We start from the raw sequence: 22,198 nt of genomic DNA, 5'->3' as shown, positions 1-22,198 counted from the left end.
ATTTGTTCAAAAAACAAATAAAAAATTCAAATATGCAATAATTATTTTTCAAAAGCTTTTAGCATTACTAAAAATAATATTTAACATAATTTGAAAATATTAGTTCTATAATTAATTAAATATGTATGAAATTCAATAAATATATATTATACGCAATTGAGAGTTTATTTTCAATATACTTGGAAATAGATCAAAATTTTTTTAATTAACAAAATATTAATTTACAAATAATTTCTCAATAAATGGTTATTGATTTTTAAATACTTATTTGATTCACTTGTTGATTTTTGTTTTATATATAATAAATAATAAATAATGTTAAATACCTAAAAAAATGCCAGTCTCTATTATATAAGATACTTTATTTTAAACGTCCGACAATTATTAGTTAAAAAAATAGACAGATAAACGAGAAATACTTCTAAAATTTGATATTTTGCGAACAAATAAAATAAAATATTTCAAACAAGAAATCGATATTTTTCACGTACTCTTATTTAAAAAAAGATTCAAAACTGAATAAAACAAATGTTTGTTAATTAATCAAAGATCAATGATATAATTCTGAACCTATTGAAATTAATCTCTCAACTACGACATTAAAACGTTATTACATATTCTATAAGGTTTATGTTCAGACTATAACAATTTCCGAATTTTCGGAGCTAAAGTTAGTTCAAACAATTCGAATTGTCCAAACATATCTTCAGTTCGGAAGATCCAAACTATTTGATGTGCGAACATAGGAACCCGAACTGTCCGAACTGCTCGATTATCTGAGATTTTCAAGCATTAATCTAAACTCACTGTCAGTAAAGCTAACGTTTTTTATTAATTTTATGTGTCACTTATTTTATGCAAGATAATATATTTATTCAAACAAAACAGTTTTATTTCTCGCAGATATCATAAAGTTTTTCCTTCTAATAGCGATTTTTAATAAATAAAAAGGATTATAAAAATACGCGTACATGAGAGAGTAACAGAATAGGCGAGGATGTGAAAGAATGAGCGAGAGAATGAAAGAATAAGCGAGAGAGTGAATGGAAATGTCAGAACGTTTGATGCATGACTGCACGATATGACTGTATTGAGCGAGTGCGACATATGATGAAAGCGAGTGCAGCGTATAACTAAAGTTTTGAAAAATAACGAAAATGCGCATGCGTGATTGAGAATTGACAAGATATGATAGAAAATATAGAAAATATAACGAGTTTTGAGAAGTAATAGTCAGCTTATGTTAGAGCAAAGAACAAAGCTTTCTTAAGTTGATAGGACTAAATTAACGAAATCGAATGCGACCTAGTGAATTATCTAATATTATATCTTATTTTGTACTATTTTGTACCACCAAAAATAATTTTGTACCCTGTGCTATTTAAAACAAAAAAATCGTGGCACTGCTAAGTTAATATGAAGCTAGCAAGACCAAAACAAAAATAAAATAAATAAAACAAAGCAGTACTAAAAATAAGTACCAAATAATCCACTAAGTCGCATTCAATTTGGCTGATTTGGTCTTATCAGTTTAAGAGAACTGAAGAGCAACAGCATTTTCGAGAATGAGTTTTTGAGCGTTTCGAGAGACAGAGTTTATTACACTCATACGTATATATTCTGTTAATAAATTGTTATTTTCGTTACTCCTGGCTAATCAATTATATCTGAAATTATATTTTATATGTTTACTATTTCTAAAAATAGAGAAACATATCTATATTTATGCAAGCATCATTAAAATTGTTATTGCATAATGAGGATGAAACCATGATGTTTTCGAATAAAATAATTTGCGAGGCATTCATAAAGAACAAATTAGCATATACCATTTGTTTGCAATTACTGTAATTCCTGAATGCTTCGTCAATAATTGCAATTATAAACATTTGCATAATTAGCTGTGATTACATGTTATTATAGCAAATGAAAAACATATAGCATGTATATTATTAAATTATTTCGGAAATAATGTCGTGTAATAGAAGACTTGAATGTTACATCATCAAAAAGCACTTGCTACTAATTTATTTAATTAAAGTTTAATGTGCGTTTAATCTATATGTGTAGAATATATTCACGCATATATTGCAAGAGATACCCACAGATTTAACTACTTTTTTATAAAACCTTACTTTATAAATCCTCTATTTTTGTCATTGAAAATTTATTCAAGATTTTCTTCTATATTGTTCTGCATTAAAGACAACAGACTTGGAAAATATAATATACATGTTACAAAAGCAGTTGCGAGATATTATTTATAGGTAAGAACAGGAGTAGAAAAATAAGGACAAGCATTGCCCCCGTATACAACGTTGCATATTCTTTTATGTCGTGAAGCGTGAAATCGAAGTATTGGCCAATGAGCTGAATGCCGTCCGTGTAACAGCAATATCGTATCTTCGCTCCAAAAATTTCATTCGACAAAAACCCGCAACAAAAATAACGTGAACTAATTAATCCACACTAACCAATCTATATCCAAAGTTTTAATATCTTTCTATTCCATTTTATTATAGTTTTATAGTTTTATTTATAATTGAATCGACATCAATCAATATGGGTATTGATTTTTATTATTTGCGTTGTTTTTTTATGTATATTCTTGTGTATGTAAAAATAATAAAAATGCATAGCAATAAAACAACAAAACAAACTTATTTTCTTCTAAAAAAATTCTTTTTCTACCAACTCGACAGAGATAAAGAATAATTCACGAAATAATAAACAATATTTACGAAATTAACGGTCTTGGATATAATAGGTAATTCAAAGCATTTTACAATCTACTAATTTTTACAACAACCATTTAAGGCTAAAGTGCGAATTCTCTTAGTTAATTATAAAAAGACCTACTGCCAAATGAAAGAAAAAAGATGGAAATTAATAGTCCAAATACTATTGTGCATAACGCATTCCACGCAGCTGCATTCAATATGCAATATTGTAATATTGAGATTGCTCAATGCGCACGATATTGCATGATATGCCGTAATGTAAATTTGCTGAACTATAATAACGTTAGATCGTTATTAGAATATATTTCAGTGCTCTAAGATACCGAGGTAATATGCACTTTTCCAAGAAAAATACCGCAGCTTCACGGTCTTATTTTCTTAATTTTATTTTTGTCGACTTGAAAGTACGTCGACTCTTCAACGAAGTCTCATGCCTCTGCGTATTACCTTTTTCCACTTTCAGATTCACATCGCGTTGTACATCGTCACTGAATCTACATGTACGTTGTCACTGAATCTACCTGATGTCATGAAATAAAATACGCGAGTTATTCTTTTGCCAGGAAGTCGAGAAGCCAAAGGTGGAGAACGTAATTTTATTTCCACTGTCGCTCAATTGGAAATCTAGAACAAGCTTGATCGTACTGGAATTGTACAAAAGCTTTCAGAAAAATTTGATACCATCTTTTATCGCGTTCAAAAACTCATTAAACGAATTTGACACTTCTTTTAAAAATAATTTTGCTCTTTCATTATTTAATCGTGCTTAATTTATTTAAATCGTGCGGATTAAAAAAATTAAATAAATAAATTTTCCCTAAATTTATATCGACTTTAATATATTCCGTGTAGCACTCGATACAATAAGAGCATATTTCTGCCCTTTTTCACGTGCTACAATCTTGCAAGAATATTTCTCGCGATAGTTCTTTATAATGCTTTTTATCCTTTCGACTTTCCTTTCATAGAAGTGTCATCGTGCAGACTATTCGCGGCAAAGTCGTCGGAACGACTATTAAAGGCATTCAGAAACAACGATATTAGCCCTTAGAGACTTATCCTTATCTGAAATTTCCACGAGATTGCCACACCTGACAGATGATATGTACGTGCTCCACCGCACATATGTACATACAAACCACATGCATGATATTCACAAAAATTTCCAGCCGAGAAAGGAAATATTTTCTACGAGAATTTCTGCGGGAAATTGAATTGACGAAAAAGCAACTTCAAATTTTCGTAATAAAAATTCGTCGAGGATAGATAAGTACCCGCTAAGTGGATAATTTCTTATATTAATACGTCCTTTGCAAATGAGTAAATGAAAAAGTGAGCTTACGGACGTTTCAAAAGACGAATTAACTCGCTACTTTCGTTCAACAGATTAAACACTTTACTGTCACTTCACCGTGTTAAATGGCTATGTCAATTTTATTCGCACGACAGCAAAACGTACATCACCATATTCGCGCAAAATACGTATAAAAATTAGTTGCCGTTAGTGCGACGAGAAAACCGCCAGATGAACACTGCACGAGGCTACGCACACAAAAACTACCTACAACTCTGCAGACGCTCGCCGAGCATAATTAGACGGCTAGTATCTCTAATTAAGCAGTTGCGGCGTAGAATATATATTTTTTTTTTTTTAAGTAGCTACATAATGACGCTACGGAACAGCCCCGTCGTCGCTTCCGCGTGTAAGGGGATACGCGAGGCGCGCGGTGTACGGGACAAAAGAGGAAAATTCGAGAGTTCCAAAGCTGGAAACTGAAATGGAAACTAATATACGGCAGATGCAGCCGTGATTCAACGCTGCACCAGCGGCAACATTGCGCCGTCCCGCTCTTCCCGGTTTTCGGAAAGTTGCTGCTCCGATTCCCGCCCGCATGCTGCACCTAATTCTTTGTGCAAACTCTTCCCGGTGTTCCCATGAAAATAGTGATATCACGTCCAACTAGTTCATACGCGTAACAATTTGATGTCGAGCAAGCATTTGAAGTAAAATTCCAAAAATTGTGGTGATCAGATATCTTATTATTTTTTTATATCGATATTTTATATGTAGAATTTTTTTAAATTACTGTCGTTAGTACAGTAACTGTCAAACTATTAATGAGGATAAACGTATGGAAATTTCGCGATAACGACATATAAAATATTATATTTTACGATACTGCACAGAATTTTCCCATATAATGTATTAATGAATGATGAAAGTCGATAAAAGCTAATTTATATATACAGTTAATTAAAAATCATGTTACGCATGTTGTACTTTTTATTTTGTAAGTTGCACATTTTGGCGTTATAGTTACTAGCATTGTATACTTTCGACCATTAAAACAAATCTAATTAATCAGATACGACGCAGCGTTGGTAAATAACAGTGGGGTAAACGCGTGGTATGCCTATGTGAAAAGCTTGCGCAAATCTATAGCCGCAATAAATTTGCGAATAGCTTACGGTAAAATGGACACAAAATAGCGATACGCGGTTATCAAGTACGCTTCGATTTATAAAGCGGTTGGTGTTGGTTAATTTGTCCCGCAAAAGGATATTCCACCAGCTACAGCCTTCAATTTCTGTCATTGCCGTGTAACAAATGTGCATTAAGCGCGATAATGCAGCTTTTAAAACTGTATTGCATGGATATAACACAATGAGCTTCACGGCGTGCTACAATCACATTATTTGAAAATATGATGTGACGTACAATGTAATATATACATAAGTAACGGAAAATATTGCATAAAATAATCCGTGATATAGTAACACGGTCATTTAATTTAAAAAATAATCAAGGATGCTGTTATATCTTTCTCTTTTATTCAAACAATTGCAGATATATGTATCTCTATAGCGTTCAACGTGCCAAAACCTATATAGATCTATACAGTATTATACTAAATTCTCTAACGGAAAGTGATAAACAGTTTCAGCCAGAACACCGAGAACCACGTAATCTTTTTAACTTCCTCTAAGTTGGAAGTCCTAATTGAGGAACTCGCTGCAACGTCACTGAGCTGAGCTATTTAACAAAAGTTACGGAATTTGAACGTTCCAAAAAGCCGCATATCCGCATCAACTTCTTCAATTAACAGTGATCTAAGTTGTAAACCAGAGAGATTATGTTAAAATGTATAGAATAATCTTCACCGTGATATGTGCAACACAATAGCTAATCATGAATTTAACTACATCTGTATAGAGAAAATGTAATTTTCATCTATTTTCCCGTATTTATCGCGACATCGCTCCGAATCAACTGTATCGATTTACATCAAATATGGCAAATATATTGTAAAATTATAAATGGGAAAAATAATATAAAATATAAATATTAACAAAGCATATTTTGAAAGCATTGTGAAAAAATCACGATTTCCCATTAATTGCACAATAGCCAGGTGAAATTCGCACAAAATAGATTTACACATCGAGTTTCGTTGACGAGCGTGTCACGCGTACTCTTACGCATGTATTATTAATAAATTATCAAGTGTGCCATGCGCGTATACAAGCGCCATTAGGCAGATGGCAACGACTGCAAATTAGCGGCCAATAATTATCTCGAAAGCACACTCGATACACACGCTCTATTCGCAAAGTTATCCACGTGTTACGAACGCCACCTCATCAATCGTAAGGGATAAACGCGACGAGAGATGACCCGCACGATCGCCGCGGCCAGAATAATTCCATATTAATGACGTATACCGTGGATTACCTCTATCAATCGTAGGCATTTCGGCGTTGTTGCTGGATAGATTCGTAAACAGTTGCCGTTTATTTACGGTTGTTTTGCTGCAAATTCCGGTCGACCGAAATTCTACTAATTTGCTTATGCGATGTTGAGCATGACGGACGGCAAGACTTGCTACTCGCGTATACACGTACTTCGAGAAGCTCGCAAAATCTCTCAGAAAATGGTAATTTACGAAATACGAACCAAACGACGAGGAAAATCTGCTGCGTCGTGCTGTTTTTTGTACAAGTCGGATTTTGATCATCACAAAATCTAGTTACCGCGACTTCGTCGTAATGCACTCGTTGCATCGACCGAACTTTGACCTTTTGCATCCTAATGTTTAAAACATGCAGCTGCGGCTTATCTTGCCCGTTCAAGATCACAATTTCAAAGCAAGCAATTTTTGGAATTTTTCTGTTTGTTCTCAAAAATTTTCATAGAAAAATGAAGAGGATGGAAAGAAAAAAAATCAAATGAAACCAGAACAAACTGTACATGCGGTTGATCGCGTACTGCGAGTCGATAAGAAAAAGCGGTAAAAACTTTATACTCATGTGGATACACATGTAAATTGAGTGCACTCTTAAATCTGCAGAAGAAACAACCAAATCAGACACGGTACGTAGCGGTAATCCGCGCAGCTCGTTCCAAAAGTAACGCGTGTTGTTACAGAGCTCATCTCTAAATCAAAATACAGACGCAATCTCATAGCAATCCTACACGTGAAAATCGCAACTGCCAATATTACGAAAGCAGCAAATAACAGAGTGGAAGCGACGAGCGGCAGCGTGCGTGCAGCGCCGGAAACACGAGGACAGATATGTAGATTGGGCACGCTTTCAACTCGGAAAGAAAGACGAGCCAGCCGAACAATAGGTAAATGCACTCCCGCGAAATGTAGACCGCTACTAAACTGTAGCAGAGCAAGCTACCTATTCTGTGTGACTTGCTGAATCGAGAATCGAGAAATAGGCATTCTGTTGCGGCGACCGTAAGACGGCGAGGATGGAAACGGAAATGGAAAAGCTTGAAAACGAAGTGCTCTCCCGTCGAAACTTTTATCCCGAAAAGAATGTGCGAGATTGAATGTGGAAGGATGAGAGAAAGAGAGAGGATGCCGATAGCGCGAGAGTTTGTAACACGACAAGAACACGTTTATCGCATCGATCATGAATCCATCCGCGTGATGCATTGACAAACACGCATCGTTAAAGCAAATCAAACGAATCAGTCAGACGAGAAGCAATACGATACAGTAAACAATACAATACGACCAATACGAATACACGTGAAATAATGTAATGAATCGTTTACAAAATTTGTTCTACAAGAAATCATCTTGAATTTTCCCATTATAGTACTGAATAATTTATGAAATAATTTATGAAATAATGTACGACGTGTTGAAGATCATAAATCTATCTCAGGAACGTGGAAACTGTCGACCTAAATTTAATGATATAAGACAATCAGAATGCTGATGACGATTAAAATGGAGAACGAAACAGAGAAGCCTTTAATCGTATTCGACTCTTGAACCTGCTCCATGGGGCGGTTAATTAATTATGTATACGAGCTATTGTTTTACTTCGCATAAGGACTATAACTCTGCGTAAATTAATACCGTCTGCAAACTATTTTAGGAAAATCTACCGCTACATAATTTAAATGACAAGAAAATTAATTGTATAACGAAATCCTATAACGGAAGAATATTTACCTATAAGCAGTATCAATTTTCTAGAGTGCCATAATTGTCTCAATATACAATGTCTATAGCAGTGCGTCAAAGATACCGAAATTCGAACAAAAGAAAAGAAAATTTCATTGAAATCGCGACTGCATTCGCGCAGATTTCGATACGATGCGCACAAGCCGGTCCACTCGTATTTCATCGCGGCGACTGTTGCGAATATAAAATATCTTGCATTAATTTTCGAATATTCGAATCTATTTCACGAAAGAGTGAAAATTACGACTTGTCCGTTTTTTTCGCTGACAGCGCTGAATTATGGCCACGGAAGAATTGTTCCCGGCGAAATGCAGATAGGTGCGCATTCCCCCTGCAGTTCGTGACCTCATTTCGCACAGATTTTGTACAATTTATAGTGGAAGACGGCAAAGATATCCGTGCAAGATAATCAAGATTAAGTTATATAAGGCGTTGCCCGAGCACCAGTTACACGAACATTTACTGAGAATTTATCCTCAATTCAGCGCAATGATGCTTTCCCAACGCGATGCATAGCTAATCCGAATAAGTATCTAAAAGATGAGCTGAATCTATTTCAGAACTATCTGCTCAGGCAACTTTTTTTAAAGATCATAACATCGAGCTCTTTAAGCCAAATGTTCTCGCGTTACCTAGCGAAGCTCTTTCTTTACCCGCTCGTGCTAGCTTTTTTTGCATCTCTCACCTGGATCTGTGAAACTTCAGCCGTATGTAAGCCCGCGAGCGCGTCCATCGTTTCAAGGGATTTATAGAGATGACGGCAACTTTTCAAACTAGCAAAGCCGCCGCGACGACGATCATCGCCGATCGCGATTTCCAGTCGCGATCGCGCCAATTATAATAAGAATTTACGAGCGAGACCAAACGACTGCGCAGACTATCGATAAAGTGCCATCGGCGGGGGACGCCCGATCTCTTTCCTTCCTTCGAAAACATCCGATAGATTTACGAGGGTAATTACGCGCTTTCTTCCTGCGGCTATTCGCCGTCCCGCGCAAATGCACTGTCCATTCTTCTCCCGCCTTTATTCATCATGTTCTTTTTCCCCCTTCTTCTTTTCGCACACGTTAGCACCTACATGACGGGTTTGACCAACTTTACGATCGTTGATCAATCGACGTCATCTAGTATTTGGACATGACATGTTGAGCACTTTGGCGTTACGATCGGGTGCATTAGTAGAGCGCGAAAGATCTTGATTTTTAGAAAGATCAAAATCAAAAATTTAAAATAAACTAATTCCATAATATCCGAGATAGTAAGCAGATATGCAGAAATCTCAATATGCAGAAATGTAATATTAAATTATTAATTACATCTCAGGAAGAATTTCAAATTATGACAAATCTGTACGCAGGGCATTCCACGTAACCTTTTCCCAAAGTATCAAGAATGTAAACTAAATTAATTAATTAAATTATTATATCTATATGAAATTATATTTAGGTAAGAAGTAATATTTCAGCCATTAATGCTTGTTTAGAATTTCCGCTAATAACTTTATGACTAATAATCCTAGTAATATCTCGATTTTGTGTACCAAAATTCCCCAGCGGTTCACCGCTTTAATGCTAATATTCCAACAGAAAATTCAACTTATAGATCCGCAAGCCTCCATTTCATTGTGTTATTCCACACTTTACAATTTTCGAAAATGTAGAGAACTCTGATTCAGGAAATAAAATCGGTTCCTTTCCTCAGTATTAATAATTAACGAATACGCTAATTCCCCAACAAATCGACACTCGCGAAATACGAGCCATCGTAAATTGTCATAGCGGTAGCCGGATATAACCGGGTGGTTCTTACAAATCCCACGATATATTCGTTTAATTCGCAAACTAGAGCGCACGCGCGCGTGGACATAAAACGCGCTTGACAACTGTTATCTATATATGTAAACGATTTTACGTGCTAGATAAATTATACAAGCGGCTGGGTCGCAACTAATTCACGCGTCGCAATGATCCTTGATTTATGGCGCATTGAGTCGGGAGTTTGCCCCATGAATCAAAACGAGCGTAGACGTCGAGTTGCGTCGATGCCACGAGACGAGATATCGACTTTAACATCATTAAGTCTGATTATACTAATTATTGCAGGAATACGCGCGCGCGCGCGCGCGCGCGCAGCGCCTTAGGTATCACGAAAGACGGGGCTAAACGCAAGCGACATGCAACATCTCCCGAGCGGCAATTCCTTCAATTTACTCTCTAATCTCTTAATTATATGCACATGGAGTTGCCACTTTGTATCGCTGTTGCCTCCAATAAGAGTAGGTACAGACAAGATTCAGTCAATTTTATCCTAACACATTTAATTTTGAGAAATTTCTCGTATTTTGTTTCATGTTTTTGCATTGATTTTATCTTCGTCCGACTTAAACGAAAAATTTAATAGAAAACTCAATAATTTCTTAATTAACTCAATAGATAGTTACTTTTTTAATTTTTAAACACGTAAAGATTAAAAATTAAGCAGTATTTAAAAAAAGACTACTTATCTCGCTTAGAATATTTTTAAGTACTTTTTTATAACCTTTTGGAACACAGTATTAACAACTAATTTATATCATTATTTCATTTAATAGCTTGTGCGAAACGGAGATTAAAATCGGCATAATTTTGTAAAGGTTAATTGTAACCTAACCTTTATAATTTTGTAACTGTTAATTTTTAACAGTTAATAAACAAACAATTAAAATTAATAGAAACGAATACTTGTTGCAAGTCGAATATGCGCATATCTACAGCATTAAGAGTGAAGTTCATCAAAATTATAATTGATTCTAACCTCCAATTTCAAAAACATAAAAAAATAACTTACCCAAATTGTCGGAGCCCGCTGCCAGATAGGGTCGTAGAAGCAGCAACGACACCACCAGCACCATCATGACCATTCCCTTCCTGACCGCTGCACTAATTAAAATCATCGTCACACTAATCAGTCAATCGCCACACTGATGCCACACCGTCGTATGCTATTAACGGATTTCGCACTGATACGCGACACTACCCGCACTTTGGTCATCGACACTACGATATCAGATACTTCCGTATAACTATTAACAACGAAAACAAGTCACCCGCCGCGAAGTCATTGAACTCGAATCGATCATTCCGGTCAGTCTGTTTCGATCAAAGCCGATAGCACCGAATCGTTCCAAGCTGATGCGCCATGATCTCGAAAATCCGAGACGTTTATTTCAGGTCGATTTACACTTATAATTTGCTTCAAGAACTCGTCGCTCGAGATTCTCAAACCTCTTAACCTAACAACTCACTTCGATCCGCATCGCGAAATCCGGACGTGGGCGTTATCCATGCCGAAATTGTTAAAATCACGTAAAATATGTACTAGATATATCCGTATTGTTCTGCGATCTAGCATTTAAAATGGCTTAGCGTTCGTGAACACACTTATTCACCGCCCGCGGTCAAGTTCACACTGCTGCATCGTCGCGTTTTCACGCGCTCGTCGTTCGAAACGTCGCGAGATTCACGAAACTCGCGGGAGACGTAGAATATCGGACTGTCAAAATAACATGGTCACGCATAGAAATTTAAACAGAGAAACATACACATCGCTCGATGCACGACGCGCGACTGAGCGGTAGTCGGGACTTTTGAAAGTAGGGCTGCGCGTCGCGCGTGACGTCACGGCCGGCAGCCGGTCGACTCATGCGCTCTCGCCTGCTCTTCTCTCGGTCGTTCCACCACAGGGTGTATTCTCGTCGAATTTTCGATACGACCGAGATAGGCTTAACTCTGTGCCAACCGTACTCCGTCAAAATTATCTAAAACAAAGATATATATGGTTGCGTTAGTATAACAAAAGAATGACAAAAGAAATGAGATGGCTACAAGATGGCTACTCGATCGCAACGTCAACAATAAATTAAACATGCATAAATCGCAGTGCTGACTGCACTGCGATAATTAGAATCACATCATAAATTATTTAATACTCGTGGAAATAGCTCGAGAGTCAAAGCGCGATGGCTATGACGCATTATCACAAACAGAATAAATAAATAATCAATCAATAAATCCGAATGTGATTGAATTTATTCATCGGTTGATCTTTCAAAATTTTTATTTATGAATGCAATTTAGAAACTGTTTGAATTTAGACAACGTAACCTTTCTGTCGAATAGAAATGGGCGTAGATACAATTGTTGCTACGCAATTATATGTAGAAACCGTTAATGATAACAGAAGTTACAAAATAATATAACAATTGCCAATTAAACTTACGTATTACCTTCCTGAATATGCCTCGAATTTCTAAACTTTTCAACGCAACGAAATACGTCAAGCAACAGTTTTTATTATACAATGATTTTGTGGCGTCACGGATTATTGTAATTTGACTAGAGTAGTTACCTCGACCTATTTCGCAATGCGTTCCTAAATCTAATATAAAAGAAACTGAATCTAACGCAAGATGATTGGCTATCGCGTCGCTTATTACCGCATGAAGCGTTGACGTCTATGAGTAGAAGCCTTAATCGCACACTTGTGTTTTAGTTTGACTAGCGTAGTTTAGTATAGTTTCCTTGAGCTAGCTTCACAGTGACACTGCTTTTAGTTGTCGCACAACAAACACTTGTAATTCGATTTAATTACTTCACACTAATTCTGTGATACACCGCAATCTGTTCGATCAGTGTCGACAGCTTGTATTGTCCGTCGAAAACGAAGTTTCTGAGCAAGTATCGGGAGTGTCGAGTCGAGCAATAAACGAATAGATTAATTCAGATACGCGATACAATGTAGATTTTTCTCGATAACGCCTGAATTCGCGGCGGACATGTTTTTGCATCGCGAGACATTGCCGTGATTCGCGTAATGGCGGAATATAATCTCAGATCTTCTGGTGAACGAGTGCAAGCATCTAATGTCATACGATCATCTCGTTTCACGTTGTTACAGATTAGTTATTCCAAATATATTACGCGTATGGTCGGGAGTGTCGTGGAATGTGACGGGTGATCATCGTGCCATATTAATTAAAACGGGGATGTGACTAGCTGCTTCCTTAATCGATTCGTATCTACGCGAGGAAACGTCTGGAACAGTTAGCGAAGAGGGAGTGGTACCAGCACATCGCTTGATAAGTAATTTCACTGGTTATATCGTGATATTTATTTTGTTAACGATAATTCGACGTTGCATAATTGTCACTATATTACACACTTATCGCACTTTAATACACAACGCGCGCAAAAACTGATAATATTAAAATATTTATATTTACTAATAAGGATATATGAAACAGATTACTAGCAATATTACTTGGTTATTTGTCTCTTGAAAATTTAACTTGCAAAAAGTTTTTACTCTAACAGTTCATATTTCAAATATTAATGTTATAATATTTTTGATATTAAAAGAAAGTTAATTGCTGAAACTTACCCCAAAAATCTTCAAATAAATAATTGTGCACAATTTTTTGAGTTTTTGGGATTTTAATAATATAATAACTTTAACATAATTGACAACACATGAAGATAGAATATGATATAGTACTTACTGATACTAAATTGTTGAGGGACTTTGACGAGGGATAACAAAATCTTTGAAACATTAATCTAAACATCATTCATCATTTGTTTACAACATTTTTGTCTTACTAATATGTACATTTCCATATCTCCGGAGAGAATATAATTTGTACTCCACGTTCCAAATCATGCAGTTACAGTAGTCACATATAGAGAAAAGCTAAGTATGAAAGTAATTTGCGGCTAATACGATCACAATAGGTAAACGACATTACCTTGCTGGCCTAGTTAGACCGTTTTCCAGATTTTGTCGATATGTAACTTCCTTTTGTAAGGAAATGTATGCAACCAGATTCACAATATGTCTTTTATTCTTTTTCCTGAACGATGAATATTGGCAAACGGTCATTCTGCAGAGAGATAAACTGCAAATTAACTTTTTCCACTGTTATTCTAAAGTTCTATCCATTCTAAAGTTTTTTTATATTATTTCATTGAACATGTTTCTCTATTATATATTTTAATCTCAACGTATAATTTTTTATTATCTCCTGTATAACTTTTATATGCGTATATGTTGATAAAGAACAGAATAAATATGATTCGAATTTAAAATTAAAACATTGTAAAAATGCTAAATTAAGATAATTTTATCATTTTATATAGAGAATGATAAATACAAACTTTTGATGCTGCTGTTATTTTTTATATACTACTGTTTTTTTATTGCATTATTACACGGAAAGAACACTTTTGCTAAAAGATCTAAAAATTATGTTACGTACAGATCCGAAAATAAATTTTGTTGGACATTCCAAATTTATCAATAGAGCACTCAATCTTGATTCGTTAAAACTTGGCTACGATATGAAAAAGATCGAGTGCTCTATTAATAAACTTTGATTGTCCAACAAAATTATTTTCAGATCTGTATCTGATACAATTTTTAGATCTTTTAACAAACGTGTTCTTTCCGTGTAGTACATTACATTATTAGTGTTTTAAATCAATACTTAATTGTTTATTCGATAAAACATCCTTCAGGATTTTCTGTCAATTAACTGAATATTGAACAAAATACTTTACCAATTTTAAGAATTAACAACAATTTGGTTTTTATAAACTTGTTTTTGTGCTATAAATGTGCTATATACGACAAAAATATAAAAACAGATTTTTTTCTAAATGCATCACGACGTAGAGATAACGAGCAGTGTTAGTAGCATCAAGTATAAGGGGCCATGTGTGCATCAGAGCATAATGCGTAAGAATAGCCTAAGAATACGCAAAGAAATGTCTGGTCGATACACATGAGTTTAATTTTATTCACTCGGCTACCTAAAAACACACCATCGAGAAGACAGATGAAGGGACTTTCGAACTTCTCACATGTGAAAACGCCAAAACGTATATATGTGTATGTAGGAACAACGAATTTCAAACACTACACCTATTCCTAGATATCACCTTAGTTAATGGTTGACTTGTCTACAAGTACGTAGATAATTATGTGAAGTGCTTCGCTTGGCATTGTCGATCTCATTTCTTATTCCTCTGATAACAAAGTTCGAACAATCAACATGTGCATAAATTCGGCAATATATCAAAAGATATAATGCTGATAAATAATAGTATTTCTAAAAACAATTCTTATGACATATATTATATGAATTGTTAATTAATAATTTATTATGAAACGTACATTTTATTGGAATTTCGTTAAACATTTTTAACTTTCACAATGAATCAAATATTCTTTCTTATTATCAAATTTTCCTGTTTATCCAATATTACCGCGTTATAATATTAACAGTGTAATTCAAAAAAATAATGTAAATAAGAAATCTGCAGTATTGAAAATCACAGAATAAGAAGTCAAGAAACAAGTAAACGATTTTGAGAAAATTGTTTGGCAACGCTTGAAGGATGCAGACGTAATAAAGTATAAAGCAGTCGAAGCAGGATATATAGAACAACGCAGGACGAGCTTTGAAGATGCGTTTTATGAGTTTACCGTTCTAACTTTTTCAAGAAACTTTATCGAACACGCTTGGCTATATTTTTTTCACTGAAACACTTTATACGTAACATATCTATTAACTCTTCTGTGCATCAGCTTGCTTCTTCACTTTGTTTTTTTTTTTTAAATTATGATAATATATTGATTTATATATACAATGAAACAAAATAGAAATCAATATTTCATATTTTTTAAGTAAATTGCTATTAATATTATTAATTTTTTTAAATATAATTCAACATCTTGTAGACATAATTTTCCAAAATCAAAAATAAAATTAAGTATTGTTATAATTATATGAATTAGAATGTATTAATATTATTAATATTAATATCGTATACAATAAAATAAAAGATGTACATTTTGAACAGTAGCTTATGAAGTAAAACAACGAATATAATGTTATTAATTCGTAAAACTTAAAGATGTGTGTGCAATGTGTTTCATGTTATTACGTTAGTTTCGCTAAAGATGTTACTACAGTAACCTCATAAAGTGCATTCTGAACGCTCGGAGCGCTTCCTACATTATTTTACCGGCCTCGGTTCGACATCCTAGTTTATTACTTTTTCATCCTTTCGGAAGTAAAGTATTACATCTAGGCTGCTACAATAATTAATGTAACGTAATTAGGATTGATACAAAACTATATTTTATGAAAATTTTTTTTCTGAATTGGCACAACTTTTATTATTTTATAGCTGCAAAGTAATATTTAATATAATAATAATAAAATTTTTAAATTTATATATTTTATGACTTTGTAATCGTCAACGTCTTTTTTTAATTATTTAAGATCATCATATATAGATATTACATGGGTTAATCAATATTATTAGTATAATGTTTTGACGTTAATAACCATTATTTAACAATATCTGTTTCCAATAAAATGGTTGCATAAATTACACAAAATCATGAATTATACTAAATAATTTGTTCTGTACGTTGCACTTTTTGACGATTGCGTAATATCCGAGAAAAACTTTTACAGAAATACAACTACGCATCATAAAAGTATCGGTCCTCTCTCTATCTAGGTTTTCTATCTGATTTACAGCTTTACAACAAAGCAAGACACAATTTTCTTCTGCGCTCCCTTGTTTCTTAAATAACGATATCGTACGAGTTTGCAAAAATTTATCGATGCTTCGGAAAATACTGCGAGCTGGATAACGATGCAACCTCGGCGCGCATATCAAAGTTCCTTCTTCTAAACAAGGCCGAGCAGGCACGCTCGTAAAATACATCCCGCGCGTCCAAACATCTCAACACATATACTATTCCGCTTAGTCTCAACTTACTACTAGCATAGCGAAACAATGACAAACGCATTTCCCTGATAGACAACATGCTGCATTGATTACGTTTGCTTCTCTCAAAGGCTTATGACAATCAATGTTCGGCTACTTGTTTAACGTGTCAAACGTGCCACTTGGTTGAACTGCAGTTAAACTACAGTTGAATTTCGCTGAAATTCGTGCGGCACAATCCATAAGGTTCGCAGACTGGCATGCACATGAAAATGAATAAACCAGTTAATTTCCTGCATTTCGAAATAAAAGATAATTAAAAATACGAGTAACTTAATTTAACACAAATATGCGAAATACATATTGTATATATAAGAATTCAAGAAAATAATATTTTTTTACATAAAAAATTTCAATTTAATATATAATTAATATTAAATTGGAAATCAATATTATTTATTTTATTAAAATTACTTTAATACTGTTATAAATAATTACTTACAGTTATTTAATATGCTGAAAGTTGCTGTAATGAAGCCAAAGTCGCATATTGGCATTCAGTTTTACATTCATTTTTTATATATTTATTTCATATTCATGTGTATGCAAAATAACTGTGGACTGTATAATATTCAAATTTGCTGTTTGGTTTTAATGCCTTAGCTTTCTAAATTTTTTGTCATGAATATGAAATTGTCTTCTATGTTTGATATGGCTCTTATCAGCTAAATTTTATCTTTCGAATTATTTGTGAGGTTAAATTAATTTACATTTAAATGCAATGCAAATGAAATGGATATAAAATAACATAAATATAAATACCGTTACTATCATCATGTTTCCTCTGTTATATACCTTCGAAATGTTATTTTTGCGAAACGTATTCCGCTGAATCCGCGTTGATTATTCGCGAAATCTCCTCGTTTGCAGAACTGTCGACAGTGCACACCATCTGGCTCGATATGTCAATTACAAAAAGCAAACGAGACACGTAAATCATCGTTACGACTAAACTCTCTCGCGATGCCGAGTGCTGCCGCACTCGCGAATGAAAAACGCGAGAAAAAAATACTCTCCATTCGTTTTGGCATTACACGTTAATCCGAGACACATCGATGATTGGCCACTGTTTTGAAATAAACCATCGGCTTCAAAGGAAGCTTTTCATGGCCCTGAGAACGTTTGTCAGCCGTAGAATTGTAGAAAACGCAAGACTGATAGATCTCTCCAAATAACTCGAGGCAAGATTTGCGGCGAATTTCATCGCTTATCCTGCTTCTATAAATTTTTGTCCGAGTTTAAATAATGATTGATATATCCTGCTTCTATAAATTTTTGTCCGAGTTTAAATATTGATTGTGTTTTTTATTTTTTATTATATAGATTTTACGTATCACATAATGTTTACAACATTAAAATGATTGTTTTTCTTCTCAATTTTATTTTTAATATCAACTATTAAATAATTTTAAATAACAGATTATCATACATACACATATAATCAGACTTTAAGCCTGAATGTGATTTATCTAGTATTATTATTGAATAACCATAGTATTTATTCTTTACTTTTGCATAAAATAGTAGAGGAAGTCAACAAAAAAGAATGCATTTTTTAGTTAAGACATTTGTTATCTATGAGGAAAGATCGATGTCCTCTTTTTTAAAATAAGTCCGTCGATCAAAAGCGACGTAGCATGGCAAGGTTACATATGCAAAGTAAGGCGGTGCGGAGTACACCATGCACGAAACTTCGTGGCACAACGATCAATGCGCTTTGAAGATGAAACATTTTGCATACAATTTATATGAAACGCGTTTGTGTGTATGGTAAGAATGATCGATTGTTACATTGTAAAAGTTTCTCGTCAGAACATTTCAATCGCAACGCGATCATATATTTGCTTCGTTAGATACACATAGTACAATGCTAAAATTTTTTTTATTGCAGCTTTATACAAAGTAAAAAATTACAAATTAAATAAATAAAAGGTAATTGGAATTCGCACAAAAACAGGAAACACACAATATGTGCTGAAAATACATTTAAGATAAATATATTAAAATTATTCTAAAAATTTGCAATAATTTGCATATATATGATTTTCTCGCATTTCTCACTTTTATGTGTACAAATATGAATGTGTTTTAAGTATTTCTAAAAATATGTAAAATTAAGTAAATATTGTGCAATTTATTGTTCTTTTTTTTAATATTTTGCATTATATTTGCTCAGACATAAGTGTTCATGAAAAAAAATCTGGAAAATTATCCGCAACCGATAAAGTTCGTGCGGTTTTTTGTCAAACTTATTATCAGCGAAATCACCAATTTTGTTGGTTGCCTAATATAATAGATATTGAATGTATATATTAATCATAATGTGTGTCACCATTCACTATGATTGATTCAAAAATCAAAAATTAATTTTTCTATGGCTAAATTTTAATGACTCAATATTCTATTACTGAAAAAAACTAATTAATATTTCAAAGTTCGACAAATTTCTTTTTACTAGGACGGACTTATAAATTTGTTTCACAGCTTTCTTTCAACGTCCTGAATGAAAGTGTAGAAAACTTGCTCACGCACTGATAAATAGATCTGTTAAAATTTTCGATCACGGATTTCGAATGATGTGGAATAGTGCAACATCGATTATGCAATGACATTGGTGTTCAACGTAGATAGAATTTTATCTTCGTTAGCGGTTACGAACCGAGAGTAGAATTAAATCATAATAAAGGGGAGCGAGCGTCCGTCACTATCGTTCTCTTTACCGTGCGCGTACGGAAATCTACATCTTCACGCTCCGTAAATTCGGCCCTGGGAATTTTTCATAAATTAGACAGGTGACGGTGGCGTTAAAGTCCGCGGGAAAATTCCGAGAAGCCCATAAATAAGGAAAACGCTCGCTTCCACGTCGTCCGTTCTTTCAGCGCCTCGGTTAGTTTACACGGCGCGGCATTGAAGAGGATGGGCCGCAAAGTCAAAAGATGGGAAAATTGCGGAATCAAGAGAGAGAAAGAAGGATGAGAAAAGCGGAGCATGCCGGTACAAAAGTTCGCGCTCTTCAAATCACATTTACGTCCTCCGCTTTTCACGTAAACAAAGCGCGAAAGCTTAAAAAGAAGCATAATTATTACGTGCTGTCCGCAAATACTTCATTATAGATTTTTAGAAACATATTTATTCTATGTTTAAAACGACATATAATTTTGTATTGAAATATGAATTGATTTTTCCAGATGAAAGACCGAATATTATTGTATGTCAATACGCGCAATGTAAGCTTTAATTATTAAACTTGCTTGCCCGATTAATGAAAAATCGAGAAACAGCTTTGAAAGTTGAATTCAAATATAAACGAAAGGGTAATTACACATTCGATTATTTCATTCAAATCAGATGTAATGTAATTTTCGATATGTGCAATGTTATTGTGTTTCGATTACGACATTTTATATACAATGAAATCTATATATTGACAACCTGAATATGAACAATCGATATTCTTCCAAATTAATCAATATTTTAAATACTAGAGTTTTGGTGAAATTATTTGTTGTTGGAAAAACTTTTGAGTGAAAGCCGTAATTAAATATTGTGATCTCCGTACAAATGCAACTTTCCAAATTTTGTTGAGTAAATTTGTAAAATTAACGGACGCATGATGGCACACTGAATTCATACGATGTAAGAGACGCACGATTGAGTTGCAGTGGCGCGCACAAAGTGCCAATTATCCTTGTCTAGCAGTAGCAACGGCTGCTAGTTACGATGCATCGGGCGCCGCGGTGCCTGTTTTCCGCGGGATGCAGACCCACGCGCGCACTCTCGCAGAAAGTAGAGCGGAAGGAAAGTGGGTGGTTTTGAGAGGCGTATCGGCTGTGTATAAAGTGTCGAGAGAGGCACCCTTAACGAGAATGCTCGTGCGAATTGCGACCCGTGCGGCGAACCGCGGGCGAGAATTTCGAGAGGCCGCTATAGTTGAATTCTTTCATGAGAAAATCCGATCGATAATCGGAAATACGAGATTCATCCACAAGTGGCAATTATTTCGGAGAGCCGCCGTTATTTATACAACAAGCGAGCCGAATATAAACAACACACTGCGTATTTTTTATCGACGTGAGGGATTATGATAACTGCTGTTAATTCCGCCGTTACTACAGCGCAAAATAAATTTTACACAATAAATAAAACAATAGAATAAAATAGTAACTAGTATTCGGATCACGCATCTCGTATTAGTGCGGACGAGCTTTTTTTTTTTAATTAAAACGAAATATTTTTCGAACGAAATATGTCCGTCGCGACGCGCGCCGATGCGTAATAATATGAACGATAAATTCCATGCGCGCAGCGCGCTCGCACCTCTCGGATCCTCTAAGTAAAATATTTTCTCTCGGGAGCCCAGTCAAGATTTTCCTGACGTCGCTACGTGTAATGCCTCTTGCAACACTCGCCGCGGTTGCTGGTGCGTCGTATTTCACGGTTCCTCCCGAAGCGAGGTCTTAAAGAGTGATATATTACTGCCGCGTGGGGACGTTTGTTGGGTTTGTGCGCGTGTTTGTGTGGATCGATTTCTGAAAGGGTACCAGTAAGAACCGTTCGACGCCCATAGGAAACACATGTGCCCATTGCGGCCTCCGCGGAATTATAAAACGATCCTTTCCGAAACTGTTAACCCTCTCAATCCAGATTTATATCGAATGCATAGTGCACAGCGTGCACGGAAATACGAAAAAAAAGTTAAATTAAAAAGCTTGATACGCGATGAGTTTGGGCCAATCTTTTGCGTCCTTTTTTTTATCGATTTTACTTCTTTTGCGTTTATCAATAAAATAAAATTTAAAAAAGTTAGAATTGTGCATTAAATTTTTTCTCTACTTTAAACATTATTAATGAAGTAAAAGTTTTTTCAAACAAAAACGTTTTTAATGACCAAAAAAATATGAAAATCTGAAGATTCGCATCTCAGTTAAGCGGGAAAATGAAAGCACGCTACTACAGAATTAAGCGATCAATAAACATTTCACGTCGCTCCCTCAACATTGTAATAAAATAGGTCAAAAGAAAAGAGAGAAATGATTAGCACACCGCGGTCTGTACATAATTGGATTTTTAAATAAATTAGTATCACGGAGTGTAAAGTTTTCTCTCCGTAGGAGAACTTTCTTATGTATTT

At 34.6% G+C, this 22,198-nt stretch overlaps 1 protein-coding gene and 1 long non-coding RNA gene across 4 annotated transcripts in view; one reads left to right on the top strand and one right to left on the bottom strand.

Moving 5' to 3' along the window:
• LOC105667745 (protein eva-1 homolog C) overlaps positions 1-12,023 on the bottom strand; it is a 156,577-nt gene extending 144,554 nt beyond the window's left edge. The window contains exon 1 of one of the 3 annotated variants that reach the window (XM_012359729.2): positions 11,054-12,023. In XM_012359729.2, coding sequence (XP_012215152.1) covers positions 11,054-11,159 — 106 coding nt within the window. In that variant the 5' untranslated portion in view covers positions 11,160-12,023. The remainder of the gene's footprint in view (positions 1-11,053) is intronic. The other 2 variants (XM_012359727.2, XM_012359730.2) reach the window with 2 other exon arrangements.
• A 713-nt stretch (positions 12,024-12,736) lies between these two features.
• Positions 12,737-22,198, top strand: part of LOC136997941 (uncharacterized) — a 46,104-nt gene continuing 36,642 nt past the window's right edge. Inside the window, exon 1 of the long non-coding RNA XR_010888483.1 lies at positions 12,737-13,347. This is a non-coding gene — a long non-coding RNA (uncharacterized lncRNA). The remainder of the gene's footprint in view (positions 13,348-22,198) is intronic.

The sequence above is a fragment of the Linepithema humile genome, chromosome 2 (genome assembly GCF_040581485.1).
Source record: "Linepithema humile isolate Giens D197 chromosome 2, Lhum_UNIL_v1.0, whole genome shotgun sequence".
Lineage (NCBI taxonomy): Eukaryota > Metazoa > Arthropoda > Insecta > Hymenoptera > Formicidae > Linepithema > Linepithema humile.
This window is presented reverse-complemented; position numbering and strand designations above follow the sequence as displayed.